At 37.5% G+C, this 18188-nt stretch overlaps 1 protein-coding gene across 1 annotated transcript; it reads right to left on the reverse strand.

Moving 5' to 3' along the window:
- Positions 1–275: 275 nt before the first annotated feature.
- LOC104536501 (aromatase) lies at positions 276–17390 on the reverse strand. The gene is made up of 10 exons (XM_010179127.1): positions 17332–17390; positions 14939–15106; positions 13741–13891; positions 11209–11363; positions 9269–9445; positions 8403–8517; positions 6331–6445; positions 5518–5680; positions 3895–4136; positions 276–788 (listed from the first exon to the last, which is right to left on the reverse strand). The coding sequence occupies exons 2-10, from the start codon at positions 15081–15083 to the stop codon at positions 537–539; spliced, it is 1515 nt and encodes a 504-aa protein (XP_010177429.1). The 5' UTR covers positions 15084–15106; positions 17332–17390; the 3' UTR covers positions 276–536.
- Positions 17391–18188: the final 798 nt, after the last annotated feature.

Consider the following 18188-nt stretch of genomic DNA (forward strand, 5'->3'; position numbering starts at 1 on the left):
ATAACTTCTTCTACAAACATTTTTATAGCTTATATATATCCTAAATCTTTCAAATTGCTTCATAGCCTTAAAATAAATTTTAATACCATTAATTCAAAAATTTCTAAACCCGGGTAGTTAGAGCGTTTGCAGTAGTCAAACACTGGGAGATGGGGTGGTGGGGAGCGGAGCACACGTAGTCATGGAATTCAACACTTGGCAGGCCCGTTCTTTTGTTGACCCCCATCCCTCTGAACTTGCTGTGTTTAAAAAGCAAGATGTAAACTCATCTGAACTCGATAGTTTTAAAAGGTAGCCAGGAGTCCTGCATATCGTGTGGCATCATGTAGCAACAGGACTATTTTTTAATTTTACTTTATTATATTGATGTTGTGGCCAGAACCTGATTCTGCTGTGCAGGCAGAACAAGTTGTCATCTGAAGCCATAGGGATTTAGGGTCAACAAAATGTTTTGCTCTACATCTTTACCTAGAAGTGAAGGGTATTTCTTAGTGGCTGTGGCTGAGAAATGCCTGTAACTTCAATACTGATCCGTTTTAGTCACCCTGATTCTTGTTTGTGTTTCTTCTTGGTGTGAAAACCATCTCCAGCAGAGGCTGCCTTTCTATTGGGTGCATGGATAAGTCATTGTTTTTCTGGATGTCGTTGAGGCCTCTTCCTTTCATTGTCTGTACTCTGCACCGCCTCAGAAGAGTCACCAGAATTGCTTTCATCATTACCATGGCAATGAACTTCCCTACGCAGCCCCGAGGGCCAAATCCAAATGGTTGGAAGTAGCGTGAAGGAACCTGCACAGAATAACACGAGGAGTAGACTTTAAGAATTTTTTTTTTTAATAAAAGTACCCAAAACTATGACGGAAATTAGTAATATATATACTCTGAAAAACTTGTGGAAAGAACCTCTTGGGAGAATTGCTTCTTTCCTTGACAATAAACAGCCCTCCCACCCAAGTCAGACTGAAATACAGACACCTACAGAAAGTATGCCATTTGAAATGCTAACACAGCAGAGCATGTAAAGTTAAACATTTGACTTCTGCCTATGTACTTCGGTCTGTTCATCCTGTGAACTACATGAATTTTACCACAAGCTGTGAAATGGAGTGAAGCTTTTGCTCTTTGGTACACATTTTAGTTCATTAAAAACTTTTTCAGTTCATTATAAAGATTGTAAATGTCTGAGATACAGGCTGATGCCTTGTCCAATTATAATCATAAAGCCATATACCTTCTGCAATTCTCATTAAAAAAACTCGTGTTCCCGAGAATTAATTTGTCATAAAATGTAAGTTGAAAATGTCATTTGATATCTAATAGGGAGATAGCACTTATAAAACGATTGTGTCCTGTCCTATCAACTAAAATGTAAAATGCAGGCTTCCCAGAACTGTTAAAGGATGCAAAGTGAGCTTCTGCTACTTTTATTGGCATTGAATAGATCAGTTATCTAAAACAGTCCCAGCAGCTTGAACAGTAGTGCTAATGAGGTACAAAGGTACTTGCTATGAGTAAGAAAAAGCGAGTCTGACTAGAAATAATTTTTCATTTGTATAGCCTTCTTTTAACAAAGATACTAGCTGTATTCTGACCTCCTATTTAACCCAAGAATAGAGCAGAAAAGGTTGCTTTATATTAAATTATCTAGAAAAAAGTGTCCTTTTTTTCTTATTCTCAGACTGAGAAAAGTTGGGGGTTTTTGTCTGTTTAAACATTTTCAAATAATCTGAGCTGTACTTTCTGAAAAATTATAGAGAAATAAAAGTGTTTATAATGCAGAGCAAGTACAGCAGCTGGCAGTACAGCACAATGGCAAATTCACAGCTTGGGGAAATGGAAAAATGTTGAGATCCTAACAATGCCATCTCGTCATAAATAATGGTGTGGATTGCTATTCCCTTAGAGAACTGTGTGAAAATTATGCCTGCTAGAATAGTTGTGCCAAACAGAATGCATCAAGCCAGATAGAAAATGTGTGGTGAAATATTTGGTCAAGGGGAAGTATTTTTAGTAGCAGAGTGCACTTACAAAACAAGCAAGAAATCTATTTTGATAGAAATACTTTGAAAATAATGGGTGGCAAATGGAGACTATTCACAGTGAACAGTTATTTCAGTAAATTTAATCACTTTCTTTCTTTTTTGAAAATCCTACAATGACTTTGTTGTTGTTTTGTTGTTTTCTTTACTTAGAGGCATTTTTTCCTAAATTATTTATTTTAATAATGATTATCCTAATTATTTCTGCAGGTGTTCTAAATGGAAGTAGATAATCTGAAGGATGATTTACAATAGCAGGGGATTAAAAGTAGAAAAAAAGAGTTCACATATTGCTTTTTATACAGGACTCAGTTACATAGACTAAAGACAATTCTAGTTCTTTTGGAGTTAGGATATAACTTATATTGAAATGCTGTGCTGAAATGGGACTGAATTATTCTGCTTTTGCAGTACTGAGTTGTTTAAAACTTAGGATTTCCATTTTGGTGTACAAAAGATGTTTATTTTTATTTAGGAATTTAAAAAAAGAGATAATAAAATGGGGGCTAGATTCTCAGTCCCTCAGGAGGTACTATACTGCTTCACCTCTTCAGAGAATCCTCATGCCACCTCAGCTCTGTGTTGTGCTACTTGCACGGCTTTAGCTCCTTAAAGCCTCTTCATTTGTCCAGTGGAGATGTAATGGGAGCTATCTCTGCATTTGACAAATTTCATCAGACATTTTAATAGAAATTAAGATGTCTGGGAAAACTTTGTCAATATCATAATTGTTTTTTAATTAAAAGGTACTTTGACAGGAAAATATCTGCTCCGTTTAATAATAATAATATTAGTAATAAGCAGAACGTATAGCATCATAGAATGGTTTGGGTTAGAAGGGACCTTAAAGGTCATCTAGTTCCAACACCTTTGCCATGGGCAGGGTTACCTTTTGCTAGACCAGGTTGCCCAAAGCTCCATCCAACCTGGCCTTGAACGCTTCCAGGGAAGGGGAATCCACAACTTCTCTGGGAAACCTGTTCCTGTGCCTCACCACCTTCACAGTAAAGAATTTCTTCCTAATATCCAATCTAAACCTACCCTCTTTCAGTTTAAAGCCGTTACCCCTTGTCCTGTTAATACGCTCACTGATAAAGAGTCCCTCCCCATCTTTCCTGTAGGCCCTCTTTAAATGCTGGCAGGCTGCTGTAAGGTCTCCCAGAGTCTTCTCTTCTCCAGGTTAAACAACCCCAACTCTCTCAGCCTGACCTGACAGAGGAGGTGCTCCAGCCCCCTGAGCATTTTCATGGCCCTCTGCTGAACTCGCTCCAACAGCTTGATGTCATCCTTATGTTAGAGGCCCCAGAACTGGATGCAGTATCACAGAATGTGAGGAGTTGGAAGGGACCTGGAAAGCTCCCCCAGTGCAACCCCTGCCACAGCAGGATCACCAGAGCAGTCACACAGGAACACGGCCAGGGCTTTGGGTGTCTGCAGACAAGGAGACTCCACAACCTCTCTGGGCAGCCTGGGCCATGCTCCAGAACCCTCACACTCACAAAGTTTGGCCTCATCTTCAGCTTGAACCTCCTGTGCTCCAGCTTGGGACCATTGCCCCTTGTCCTGGCATTGGCCATCCCAGAGCAGAGCCTGGCTCCTTCCTCCTGACACTGCCCTTTCCAAATGGATCCCCAGGAATGAGGGCACCCCTCAGTCTCCTCTTTACTCTAGATGGGGTCTCACAAGAGTGGAGTAGAGGGGAAAAAACTACCTCCCTCAACCTGCATAGCTAAGTAGGTGCTTAGACAAAGAGAAAACAGTCATATGGTCACACATTTCTTAATCAAAATAAGAGGATGATACATTGTCAATAAATAATACCCCATTTTCTGCAAGAAATAAGATAGAAAACTTACATTTTTCTCAAAATTGTCAAGAGAAAACTCATTTGGCTTTGGGAAGAATTCAAGCTTATGCATCCGTCCAATATTGAGAATAATGTTTGTGCCCTTTTTCACAGGATAACCATCAATTACATCATCTTGTAAAGCTTTTCGCATGATCAAGTCCACAACTGGCTGGTATCTCATGCTCTCATAAATAAAATTCTCCACGATTTTTAGGTTTGGCATGTCATCACTCTGAATGTCTCTGTCACCTTGAGGAATAAAACATGTGGTGAAGAAGTTGGTTGTGAATTGAATAGCTTCATTGTACAATACTAAAACATTTTAGGAAAATTCTCAGTTCTGGAAATGGTAGGAAGGATTTCACAGTTTCTAAGTAGTTTTATGTAGCCTTGCATATTTGGGAAATCTGGTATATTGCTCATCAGTATAAACCCTCCCTTGATCTTCTTAATATGAGTCTTTGTTCTGCTCTCTTGTCAGTGACAAAGCTCGGAAAGTCTTTCCCTGACTTTTGTATGACTGAGAGCAACGAGAAAACAAAAACCTTTTGAGAGCTGACAGCAAGTGGAACCTGGGAGCAGTCTGCAGACGGGAGATAACCTTGCAGGTACCTTAAATTTTTGTCACGTGTTTTCGTTTGACTGAATGTACCACAAGGTCCCACTGTGGCCTGATTATTTCAGTTCCTGTGAGTAACTTGCAGCTGGATTCCATCAGCAGCAGTACCAGCACCACAACATACGGCCAGTGGGAGCCTTGCTTTGACTTGCAAGCCACAAGCGGTCCAAGAACTACAGGCTGACCACTGCATGAGTAGATTTTCAAGATTAAAGGCAGATTTGCTACCTGAGTTAATAATTTGCTTAATGAAAAGGCAAAAACTTTCTCCTGCCTTGTAAATCAAGGCTATCAGAAAGGAATAGGGAAGATCAGTAGCTGAGTACTTAACTCTCATGAGGACAATAAAATAAAGTTTAATAAAAGTACCTTAGAATGAGAGTAAAGGATTTGTTATACACTGTCCAGTGTTTAACTGACTAGAAGTAAATGTTAAATAAGAGTGGATGAGATTAGTTTCTATATTCAGTGTCAGGTTTTGAATGCAGCCTAGAGAAAGGGGAAGAATACAAATTTGGACTATCTTGATTGTGTTTTGAATAGTTAGTACTTAAAGGAGATCAGTCTGATATCAAAATGGATGACAGCAGAATCAAATCTGAATTTAATCTTTCCCTTTCGCAGTCATAGTGAAACTTAGGTGCTGTATATACACAGAAATATTGTTAATGAGAAGTATTTGAAATGAGTGTCCCCTTTTGCTATTTCAAGGTAAATGGAAAATAATTTTGAGGGCACTTATGAGGCGAGTGCTGATTTGCGCTGCCGTTGCTGAGGAGAGAATATATAAAATATATATTCTAACAGATTGTCAATTCTGATCATTTATCTTACAAATTGTTCATCTTCTTTGACTTGATTGTCAGTAAAATATTTTACATATAATGATATTTCATATGTTTTACAGCAAATGCTTCTGTTAGAAGAAAATACATGGAATTTTCAGCCTTTGAATAATCAAAATCAGCAAAATTATGTTCTGACATCACTGACTTTGCAGCTTCTGCTTACCCATAACAGTTTCAATTTCTCTCATCATCTCCTCTTCCACTGTGGGGTGCTCTGCAATCAGTATCAGCATAAAGAAGAGAGTCACAGACAGGGTGTCGGGAGCTGCAATCATCATCTCCAGCACACACTGGTTCACGTTCTCAGCCGTCAGATCCCCTCTGTTCTGAAAAAAGTGGAAATTTGGGGGAAAATGTTGGTTGCTGACCTCTGATGCCAGCAAAGGTCCTGTAGCAGTAAAATGGAAAGGGCCTAGAGTATCTGCTTTAAACAAAAGAGCTTGACAATCTTTGTATCTCATACGTTAAAGAGCATTTATTTTTTGTCTTTCAGAGGAAAACTGAAAACTCAGGGTTTGATGGGTGTGTGTTATGGTGCAGAAAAGCAAGAGGTTGTTGTTCTTAGCTCAGATTCTTGGTGATTTATTGCCTTTCCTCACTGTTTGTGAGCTGTCAGAGATTATACAAGATAGAATTTACATAGCATTTGAAGCCTTTGCAAACAAAAAGCAACACTCGAAGACAAAATTACAGGGGTTAGGGAAATACTGGAGGACATTTAGGGATAGATGTGGGAGTTTTAATTATGTTGTTTAAGCCATGGGAAAAAAAATCAGACAGACGCCTGTTTCTGAAAATTCTGTTGAATGTTTCAGTTCCTCTTAGGGGCTCCCATGACCAACTAACGTGTGTCCCCTTATGGTGACGTGACTTTCAGATAGGTACGTGAAGTTTAAGTCGCAAAGCCTGTGTCGTTAGTGACTGTAGAAAGTCAGAAAAACCAAAGTTAGCCATATTCTGAGTACATTGCCAATACCTGTGCAAAAATCAACTGGGATGCAAAGTCCATGTGTTCATCCAGCTTTTCAACAGTGGAAAGCTTTTGTCGTTTCTGTTCTATTAAGATTTCTATTGCTCCTTTCAAATCCTTGCTGGAAACAGAGAAAAGCCAACATATTGATAAATATCTGTAGACTTTTACACTAGGATACGATGAGAAACATAGAGATTATGCCAATAAAAACATCTAAGAGTGGCAGAAATTAATTATTCCTGAGAGTGGTTATATAGTTCTCTGCAAAAGAAGTGATAATAGCAGAAGGTGTCTTTTCTTACTATGTCATTTCTGTTTGGACTGAAACCTTATTCTCATTTTCATCCTTTTCAGTCTATCCTATAAAAAATGTCTATATATCCTATTAACTGAGTTTTTCAAGATCTATTACCATTTCCAAAGAATTTATTTCCTTCCTTCTATTTTATACTTTATTTTATTTACATTTTTGAAAAACGTATCTAAGTGTTAGAAAAATTGTTCTATCTTGAAGGTAGTCTTGATCTAAATTTTTCATGTTTATATAGTTAGTTATTAGTTGTATATATAGTTATTATAATTATTATTAGCAATACCGTGTCAACAGCTTGTATTTAAGTGGGGGGGGGGGGAAGCAAAGCCCAACAGGTTTTATAATTTCATTTGGGATTTTCAATTAGCCATAGATTTGAAGGCAATTCTTTCTAAAAAGTATTTGGCAAACTTTTTGAATTAAATCCTCAGGCTTCCCATTTGTTTGTTATTGTTGGGATAGAAAATTTGCCTGGCTTTGTAGGGGTAAATATATTTAAAACTTCCAATCTGGTAAAGTTCTCATTATTTATACTGCATTTTATGGATTAGAAATAGAAAATGGTCCCTTTTGCCAGTTTGATCAGGACAGTATCCAGTGGTGGTTCTTTGCATTGCTTTAAGTCAGCAATCTTTACAGTTTAATTTTTTTTTGGTAGAAATCTATGAATAAGTCTCTTTTAATGGCTTTGCATTTGAAACATCAATATTTGCCCACAGAGGCTTTCTAGTAACAACTGGCCCCCCACAGCCACCTGTTCTTAGAATCACAGGATAAAGTGCTAATCAGTGCCATAATGAAGCTGGGAAGCAGATGTTAGAGAAGGTAAATCTCGTGTCCAGTTTTTAGAAGTTAACTGCTTTAGATGAACCTCCATCACCTTTAGATGAAGTCTTTCTGTTATGTAGCACTGTCTAAGCAATTTCTGACACATGCTCCATAAGCAGTGATTTCTCTCACCAGATGGAATCCAGATCCAAAATCAACAAACTGATTGCTGGCTCTTTTTATAGCCAGTCCTCTTTTGACAGGAGACAGCAAACGAGGTCATAAAAATAGCAGAGGCATTTTGTATTTTTGCAAAGAGGAAGATGGCCAAATGGATGTGTTCCTTATTTAGGCAACAAAAAAAACCCTTGGAATGGATTATTATGCTAAGTACTAAGTTTTTAACTAAAAAATTAGTTGTTGACTGAAAAATGAATGCTTAGGGCACCAAGAAAAAGAATTATGTGTAGGACTTAACTCTTCTGGTGCCGTCCCATGAATGTAGATGAGTTTTCTTGTTTTCACAGAATCACAGAACGTTAGGGATTGGAAGGGACCTCAAAAGATCATCCAGTCCAATCCCAGATCATCTAGTCCAATCCCAGTTCAGTTTTAGTGAACTGTAGCCTACGATTAGACTGTCCTCGACTAGACAGCAAATGTAACTTCACCCCATAGGATGGCTTTTCATTGTCTGTTTGAACTAAACCAGGGACTTAAATTTCTTTTCGCATTTGAGCTGGCATTAGTATTTTGGTAAGGAATCTAGGACTGAATAGGTGAAGGCTTTAAATCGTCCCATGAGATCAGCCACTTGTAGCATCGGTGGCAAAACTTGTTCTGTTGCTGTCTTGGGTCTGCAGCTTTGGGACTTCAGCCAGCCACCCTTGCAAGTTTCAGAGTTTATTATCTAAAAGGCAGAGGAAAATATCAAGAGAACTCCTTAGAAAGAAAGAATCTTATGCAAATTGTTTGTAAAACTGTTGATACTTACACTGCCTCTTCGTATTTCTTGCACAGCCAAGATATCTTAAAAAAGATGTCGGGCTTTAATAGAAGTGCTTGCCAAGCATCAAAGTAGTTCTGAATCTTAAGTACAATGGCATGTTCTGAAAATAAACATGATAAAAAAGCAGTATAAAATATAAACCTCAATGGTTAAGTAACACAGATGCTTCAGAAAAATTAATAATAAGGCCCCGATCCCCACTCTACGTTCACAGGAATTTGATAAACAAGTGGTTTTAATATGCGTTAGGGTAGCATTAGGAAACTTTCATAGCACGCTCTAGAAAAGGGGTAGATCTTTGTGAAAACTCTTGGTAGGTGACTAAAAGGAGATAGTGGTGTGAGAACCATTACCAGATAGCCTCCCACAGGAGAGCAGAAGCAGAACTCTTGCAGCATATTGAAATGGCAGAATTATACATCACTGTAATGTTATTTCTGTCGTATGGTTTTGAGGAGGATGAAACCACAGAAGACATAAATTAGCAGGTGACCTTTTCAAGACAATAACTTAGTTTGGCAGAAAGATTTCCGATTCTTACATTGCATAGAATATTGGGGTTGTACCAACTCAGGGTGTCTTTAAACGGTACTATTCCTGTACACATCTCAAAATATCTTTAAATAGTACTATTGATTAAGATGAGTGTGACAAGATAAATGCATATTTTTGGTCATATAAAATTCTATTTTAAAACTAAAATCACTCATAAATCTCTTTAATTATATGGTGATATGAGAGTCTGTTCTTGCTCTGTTTTCTGAAACAAAACTGCTGAGTGATATCTACGAGTTTTCCTTGGACATGCACGTTAAATCCATCATAAGGTATAAAAATAAAGCTGTCCGTACCATCCAAAGGGATCCCAAGAAAAAGCTTGTTGGATGTATCAAGCATGATCCGTCTCATAAGATTCAAGACGTTGATGTTTCCCACTTCAGTGGTTACTTCCTCCAGTTTGTCCAGGTGATCAATTGTTGACTCGACGCAGATTGCTATCATACGCACAAGCCCAGGACCTGACAGAGCTGTAAGGTACGTGTGAAATGATTAAAAGATTCGTTAACTTTCATACCTTATTTATAACTTAACAATCGGTGAGAATGATGTCGATAAAACGTAAAACATTATAATGTGAGTGACAGGTGTCATATCATTCTGGAACTTACTGATTTCTCATCTTTTGAAAGAAAAATGTAAGGGGTTTGAGTTAACACGGTGACGAATTCAAAGCTGAAAATTCCTTTGCACCTAGCCATGTTGTACCTGACTCACATCTTATACTAGGTTCATACCATGTGAAGGAAAGATATTTGGCATCATTTGTGCCACCTTTCTGTATGGGAGGGCACTGTGGATGTCCTTTGGCATTGGGTTGCAATGACACTGAGCGAGGGAAGATAGCTTGGGGCTTTGTGGGGAGGATGACTGGTATTTCTGCAAACATAGCTCCAGGGTGCTTTTAAACAGCACAGGAGCTTTGCAGTAAGCTACTGGAAACCTGTAATATTGCTGTGGGCGTGCTGAAGCCAAGCCTGGCAGTATGCTGGGTATTGGCTTGTCTTAGCCTGTCCACCTATGAACAGTGGAGATCTGGTCATGATGGACTGATTGCATTTTAAGAACTCAAAAGCTACAAAAAGCAATGGTCAGTTCCATTGCTATGTAATTCAGTGGGATTTTGATAGGCTGCAGCTGGAATAGACTCAGATAATGTTAGAGTACTTTGGACATCTTGCCCTAAGTACACTATTTAAATTACTTTTTCATACAAGCACTGCTGTAATTGCCTCAATGGCACTGTTTTATCAAATATATGTTGTATGCTTGAAACTGAGAAGAGAGGAGACAATAGAGACAACTGGTAGTTCTAGTAATAAGTAGAGAAATAAATTTTTTTTGTTCCTGTCATCTTCAACCAATACAAAGCTGCTGATATTTTTCAGTAGCAAAATCATGTAGGGAAGGCCCGAGTGTCATATAGGAGCACAGATATAGCAACAGAATAATTTGAACCAACAGAGAATTGATTTGGTTTTGGTGCCAGTTTAATTTCCTTTCCAAGTTCCAGAGACGCTGTCACAAACTACTGCAATCCCAGCTGTCGATAATGTTTTCTGATCTGTGGAGCTTGCAGAGCAAGTGTGGCAGTTTTGTTAGGAAGGCTGTATATAGGAAGCAGCTAATTCTACTAATTTGCAAATACTGAAAGCTTTTGATTTGTAGAAGGAAGGTGAATCAAAAAATTGCAGACGCATAAAATAGTAACTGGCATAGATCTATACAGTTTCCTATTTGATTTCAACCGAGTGATATTCTTTCAGTCTCTTTCTCTGTTACTGTATTGATTCCTAGCATATTTAAGTGATTAAGAAATAGTTCTGCTGTGCAGATCTTCTAAATTAATTTTGAAGCTAAAGCATTTTTTTTCCCCAATTAGAACAAGATAGAAAAGCCTTTGAACTCAGGGGAGGCTAGAATAGGAGCAGCCAACTACATGGATGGAAGTGCCAGTCGAGCTGATGGAAGTGCTGGACTTGAAATGTCAAAACATTTTAAAAACATTGCTTGTGGGCATGATTTAATTTTGTTTAAATTGGATCAGATCAAGAATCTGCAGAACTACTTCAGGATCATTTCAAATAGCGTACCAGGAAGGATAAATGTGAACTGATATTCTATGTTATGTATTAAAAGAACTTATTTCTATAAGTGTGCAAAGGACAAAGCATTGTGGAAAAGACAGACTACGTGCTACAGTAACGCAGTGTATTAATGCACGCTGATTTACCTTTGGTGAAAAAAGGTCGGATTTCTTTCCAGTGTGCTGGGTTGTTATTAAATATGATCCCATTTTCATACATGCCAATGCACTGCAATCCAAGCTTGCTCCCAAATCGAGAAACATAATGCCAGTGTTTCATTACATGGAACACACTTGAGGATCTGGGAAAGAAACAGAGGGAGGAAAAAAAGCCCAGAGCAAAAATAGAGTTTCATAAATTGTACGCGGAATTTTTATCCTGACATTTTAGCATTTCTCTGAAGTGCTGACTTGCATTCTCAATTCAGCAGAAAGTACAACGCTTAACATTAAATGTTGCTTTTACAGAATTAAAAATCTTGATGAGAAATGCCTTCAGCAGGTACAATAGAGCAATAAGGTATCCTGTTCAGATCCAAAACTATTTTCCAGTTACAATACAAATGGTTACCAGAAGATTTTAGTCTGAATAGTGTGTATAAATAGAAATCTGTAGATCTATAAGACACACTCAGGCAATTACCAATGTCAGGTATTCCAAAAGATGAGGTGTAAAATACTGACAGGTGATAATTTCATCATGATACGTATGAAATGACAGCTACACTGTAGCTACTTGGTCATTCCCAGCAGACATATACAGAAAGCATAAATAGACATGCATCATTTAAATATACAGCATCGTGATGAAATATTCCTACATAGAAATGTTAAGGAAATCCGTGATACGTGTAATTCTTCTTAGAGTTGACAAGGTTGATTTCCATGTGGTGGCAAACTGGTTGTGACCAGCAGTGTTGCTTTAAGCTGTAATTTCCTTTAGAGGGAGCTAACGTTTTAGAAGTGTTGACATGGTGAAAACTTGATCAAATTAAATCCAACAAAAAGGAAAAATAAATCAGAAGAGAGACTGAAATGAAACAATACACTACTTAGTTTACCGTGTAGCATACTCTGTGGACCAAATCCCAGACCTCTTACATGGTTTAGGTTTTTTTCTTCAGTCAGGCAAAGAAAAGGGGACTTTTGCTATTGACTTTGGCAGTTCTGGGTTTTCACCATAGTTCTGCATGACGAGAGGTAAAGTTAACAGTGAGATGCTACATGGAGCAAATAGACAAATGTGGATTGGGGATTAAGTGTGTCTGCAGGTCCAGCCTTCCGAGGAATTCAATGTATTATCTGTTTCCTACACTTCTCCACATCTGCTCTCTTTTCTAATATCCTTACAGGGTTTTTTTTGCACATCAAGGAACATCATCTTGTATTTTCATGAACGTGAAAAGGTGGTATTGAATTTTGAGAGCTGTCCCCAGGAATGGAAAGGTGCAGCAGCCTCGTTTTGCTTCCTTCCATTCCACACATCTACACGTAATAATGTTTTAAGGAAGGATTTTGACATGAGGCCTTGTATAAACAGATTTTCCTTGTGAAACTATTTTAATGAAGTCCTCCAAAAGATAACATCTCTTGTAACCAAGGCTGCAAGTCTTACTCAGATGCTAATGTACAGAGATATGTTTAGATTTGATAGTAAAAATTCAGATTACATTGGTGGAAATAGTTCACTCATAGAATTCAGGTTTAGTTTTGCACTGAATTTATGATCCACCGAGAACTTTATTCTACGTTATTGTTCCAAAAAAAAGTTAACTACTAGTTCCCTATGTACTCTCAATGCTCTTTAATATATAAATAGTAGAAATAAATATATCTACATGGTTTTCCTGTCATGATTACCTCTATTTACAGAGGTAAAAACAGCTGGACATGAAGCTGACTTGCTTCCCATGGCAAATCCTGTGATAGTCCTCTAGACTATCTTTCAAAAGCTTTTATGTAGTGAAAGTTGAGGATGGCTTGTTTGATACTGCTAAAAAGGTTGTGATTCTTTATTGATTATACATGGTTGGATTTTTTTTTGTTGTTGTGGGGTTTTTTTAATGTGTTTGGTTTTTTTTTTATCTTCCATGGCATAGCTTTTAAGTATCCAGAGCATCCAATGTAAGAAGACAGCAGCCATCCAGTGGAGCTAATAAAATGACAGACTGCGGTTTAGGATTATGTTTAATACTGTGTATAATCAAATTCTATGAGTGATCCCATTAATTGGATTGGAATTACTCATAATTCCATAATACTGTATTTGATTAATTTGCTGAATTGGAGCCATAATCTTCAAGCATTACTGTCAGGAACACAGGAAGCTAAATTTTGGCTCAATCCTGCCTTGCAGTCAATCTAGGTTCTTGTATAGTCTGCAATTCTAATATTAAATGGAGCAGTTAAAGAGACAGTAAAAGCTTTTCAGCATTGTGCCACAGTGCTTGATCTTCCTTTCCACAAAGAAAATTAAAGAATTCACATAGACTTCAGTAGTAGAGTCTTAAAAAAAACCAAAGATTAGAAAAAGGTCTGTGAGCAGCAGGAAGTAAAAAGTTTGTTAGGATAACTTTTGAGAACACTGACTTCACTTCTACTAGAGAAAAAAGTAGCAAAGAGGTTGTAAAACTACTCAAAAGCTCTTAGTATTATTAAGGATAGAAAATAAGGATTTACTTGCTAATTATAAATGTTTCTTCACCGCTGATCCAAACTCTCACAAATTCTCCGTATGTCTTATTGTAGTAGTTGCAGGCGTTACCTACTCCCATCCAGAGAAATCTGCCATGTGAAATGAGGGGACCGATTCCCATGCAGTATCCTGGCCCTAAGGAACAGAGTAAGAAAAGTCTGGTCTCAGCAGTGCTTCCTGCCAAGAATAGACCTCTGAGCATCACCCTTTCAAAGCTTTTTTATTTGCCCCTTTTGTCTGTGAAACATAAATCTAAACTCAACAAATTAAGTACTTGCAAACCTTTTGCATGCTGTTTGAAAATTTACAAGTTGCTTACGGCTCCACTGTTTACTGATAGGAATCACTAGAACCCAGACGATTTAAATACCTGTAAACTTAAAGCATATTCATTTAGTTCTGTATTTTTTTAAATTCAATCAAGCATTCATATTTGCATGGCCTTCTGTGAATACTTTCCCCTGTTCTCTAACTGTTGAAGAGTTTTAGTGCATTGAAGGATGTTTGGCAAGGCTCATTTCTCAGAATTTCATTCAGGTGCCACTGTATTAGTTGAGGATTATTCGTGTCCTACACCTCTGTGAGCTGCATGCACTGTTCTCATTCATGCAGTTGGCCATGGGAGTGCACCTAATGAAAACCAGACTGAATCAGTAATGTCTACCTCAAAACGTTATAGAAGGGGCCCTATGGAAGGAAACCATTTGATGTTGTTCTGTTCTGGAAGGTCTTCAGTGCCAAACATGGAGAGAAAAGTTGATAATCTACTAAAATCTGAGTAATTTCCTAGCTAATAGTTTGTTTCTAGTAAAAACAATTTAAAATTGAAACTTGTAAAAAGTGGAGCTTTATAATGCCTGTGAAAATATGAACATCTGGAGTTTGTAAAATGGTATTGTATCTTTTTAGCATACAACGTTATAAAGCAGAAAACGAAACGCCATATATTTATATAGCCCAGCCAGGCTAGGAGCCACTGTAGAAGTTCTGTGGTTAAATAAAGCATGATTTCTTTCAGCAGTTATTTTAAAAAGCTGTATTATTTAAGCTGACTCTTAGTAGATTTTGTTGGCATACAATCATTATTCACCATTACTTTCTCACTTAAATTTGAGAAGCAAACAAACAAACAGACAAACCTCTGACAGCTTTTAGGTGATACTGTACCTAAAGTTAATTTACCTGGTATTGATGAGGTTTCTTCGTGATTCCATATTAGAAACAGAAAGCACACGAGAATGAGTACGGGCACTGTGGCCGCTGGCATCGTATCTGGAACTAGGCTGGTGATGTTGTAGTGCATGGGATTCAGAGTTTCCAGTACCATCTTTTCCAAGATATTCTGCTTTGCTTTAGAGGGAGAGAAAGGGGAAAGAGGCAGAGTTTTTCAAAGATATATTCAGCTTTAGTCAGTACCTCTCAGCGCCTTTGTAGGGCTTGTAAATGAGGAAATTAGCTCTCGAGGTAGCTTTGTTTTATAATGCGAGTGTCTGCCTGGACTGCTTGCCAGGACAAGCTACATCACAAGTTGCAAACACTCTTCTTGCTTGGAAATAACAAAGCTTTTCTGACCTTGATATTAAAGCATAGTTTTGGATGCTTTGGCTGACAGACCTCTTATCTCTGATACTGACTTGGCTGGCCAATAACTGAGGTTTACTCCTTGTGAACTTCTAACCAAAACACAAGAAATTAAACTTTCAGCACACGTGGAAGCATTGAATGAGTTCACTCAGAAGTTTTATCTCTGTTACTTAGCCTTTTCCCTTCCTGCATTCCTGTAGTGCCAGAGTCCTTGAATTTCCAGAATAACCAGGTTAGTTTTTCATTGTGCAGATAGAGCATACCCCAGGGTTTAGTTTGAAACAGTGTACTTTTAAAATTGTTGTTGTTGTTATTGTCAACCTTTGGTGGTAACGCAATGCATTGCATTTCTTTAGGGTTCTTTTGCTAAATACTTTGAAAAAATATATAGTGTATGCCGTAACAAACAGGATCATGGATTGTCTGGTACCATATTTTTCCCCAGGCAGTAACCAGCACTTGGCACAGCAAAGAAAAGCCAAGCGGATGGCCAGGTCTGATATGCATGGGGGGTGTAGAAGGATTCCATAGAAGTTGTTTTGCATATTTTGACTTTAAGTCATAAAATACGAGAAGGAATACCTGAGAAGGGAGATGTTATCTATGAATGATGTTATGAATGAGCACTCACATAACCATAGGAAGATACTGCTCACATCTGCACAGTAATTTATTAATAAAACACCACCTTAATTCTCCTCTGACAAAAGTCAAGAATCTGCTTTGTTCCTTCCTGTGACAATATTTCAGCACTGAAGGATGTATTTACTTAATAGCAAACATTTTGTTACAGTTCACTTTTCAGCAAGTGCTCTCTTGTTGATCTTGTGCTTCACACTCCCATTGTAGAAGAAAGTACAGCTTTCTACTACTGAGTATGTGGTTTTGTTTCAAATTTGGCAGATAGAAGGCAGCTTTCTCATATAATTTCCTCTCTACTGTAGTATTTTTATTGCTAGCAAGTATTTTGACCAACTTAAGCAAAAATATGGTTAACACAGAAGGATCCCTCTGTAAGAAAAGAAAATTAATTATTTTTATTTTTTTCTGGCTATAAACACCAAGCGTCCTGTCAAGTAAATTGACCTTTAAGAAAATTTATCTGGATATTTGAAAACAAGGCTAAGGTAGAGTGCATTACTATTCTCAAACCATTCTCCCTGCAAATGACTTTATTAATCACAATTAATTATTAACTAAGATGTAGCAGCTTAAAGAAAGAGAACACTTTTCTACAGCAAGCACCAACAGAGAGAGCTCAAGCTATGGTAGAATAAACACATTCTCTGGGTTAGTTCCAGACTGGTTTTACCTGATCACCCTTTTTTAACCTCACTTGTAACCCATTTTTTCCTTGCTGTGACAATGATGCTTGATGCTTGTCCAAATGCACTCACTTTCCAACTACTTCTACATCAAGAGTTGGCAGTGCCCATTCCGTGCTATGTATTCTACCATAACTTTGTCACGGTGTACACGTCTTCGCAGGAAACTTAGTGAGTGGAGCAAAGTCCACTTTAAAGTGGACAGAATGAAATCAGAGACCTCAGAAACACTGGACAGGTTTGGGTTTTTTTTCTTAATCAGTGGATCCTGTATCTATAAAATCTAAAAAGTTTTAATATTTCTTGATGTAATATAAACAGTCGGAAAGGTTGGATGAATTGTACACTTCCTAAGGATGGCTATTCTGCAAGAACACTGGCTATTTTTAAAAAAAATAAACTTTGTAGAATACTTACAAACTATATGACACCTTATTGTTATTTTAATGCCAAGAATTTGCTTTAAGACATGCACATTTTCTGCTAAACAAAATAATCTCTATTTAGATAGTGACAACATATAATTCACACAAAGTTAATTACAGTAACTCAGATCAGAGCTCCAGAAAGCATCCTTCCCACTCAAAACCGAAATAAAAATAATTTCTGTAATGTCCCACTTGCGGTGTTTGAAGCAAAATGCTAGAATGTGAATTAAAAATTTACCTGTGTCCTCGTGATTTTTATCAGTGAAGAGTGCGATCTTTGTTACTGGTGTGCTCCTTTTAAAGATCCGAATAGGTTTTCTGGTGATCACTCTCCGCGGCATCTTTTATGCAGGTGCTTCTTGTTGCTAAGAGATCAGTTGCTTAGAGATGTTTTTTGTAATAGATCAGGGGCCACTGCCGTTGAAAATAAAATTATGTAATTTTACCTCTAGAACTCAATGTATCTGCTGCAAAATAGCCAATGGAAGAGATACACACGCCTAGCGCTGATAAGAATTGTAACTGGAGAGTCAAACAGAAAAGTAAACAAAGTTTATAATAATGAATATCATTTAGCTGGAGGTGCAACTAGCAGAAATTGTATTAATTCTTTGCCTAGCAAATCTAAATATATCTTTAATTTCCAACAGAAAAGAAAGGTCCAAAAGTTTCATACAAAAACTGGGATGCACAAAGTTGTGGATAACCTTTTGTAAGATAGTCTTCCACCAACAAAGTTTACTGACTATTCTGTATATTTTTGTATATACTATTTCCTTTATGTTCTGAGTTTGTTTCACAAAGCTTCAGCATTACTACACAAACTAAAGGTTAGTTTCTCTGTTTTGTAATGCTTTGCTTTACTGCTACAGCTTCGGGCAACTTGAACAGACTTAACTTACAAAGATCCAAGTGTTTTCAAGACCTGCATTAAAAATTTACAGGAAACATTAAAATAATGACCAAAGATCTATGGGAAAAGGCGATGATGTTATTTAAGAAGTACGACTAAGGTACTTGTGCACGTTGCTGTTCTGAAACACCAACAGGAGTCTGAATTTTCTCCATTTCTGCTATGGGAAATCCTTAGCTGAC

The sequence above is a fragment of the Mesitornis unicolor genome, unplaced genomic scaffold (genome assembly GCF_000695765.1).
Source record: "Mesitornis unicolor isolate BGI_N332 unplaced genomic scaffold, ASM69576v1 scaffold19112, whole genome shotgun sequence".
NCBI classification, from domain to species: domain Eukaryota; kingdom Metazoa; phylum Chordata; class Aves; order Mesitornithiformes; family Mesitornithidae; genus Mesitornis; species Mesitornis unicolor.

Excerpts from the sequence above, each read along its gene's own strand:
- LOC104536501 (XM_010179127.1), bottom strand. The coding sequence starts at position 15,083 with ATGGTACTGGAAACTCTGAATCCCATGCACTACAACATCACCAGCCTA. Across the intron at positions 5,681-6,330 it reads CCCAGTTGATTTTTGCACAG|AACAGAGGGGATCTGACGGC; the intron begins GTATTGGCAATG and ends CACTTTTTTCAG. Across the intron at positions 4,137-5,517 it reads AGAAATTGAAACTGTTATGG|GTGACAGAGACATTCAGAGT; the intron begins GTAAGCAGAAGC and ends TTATTCCTCAAG.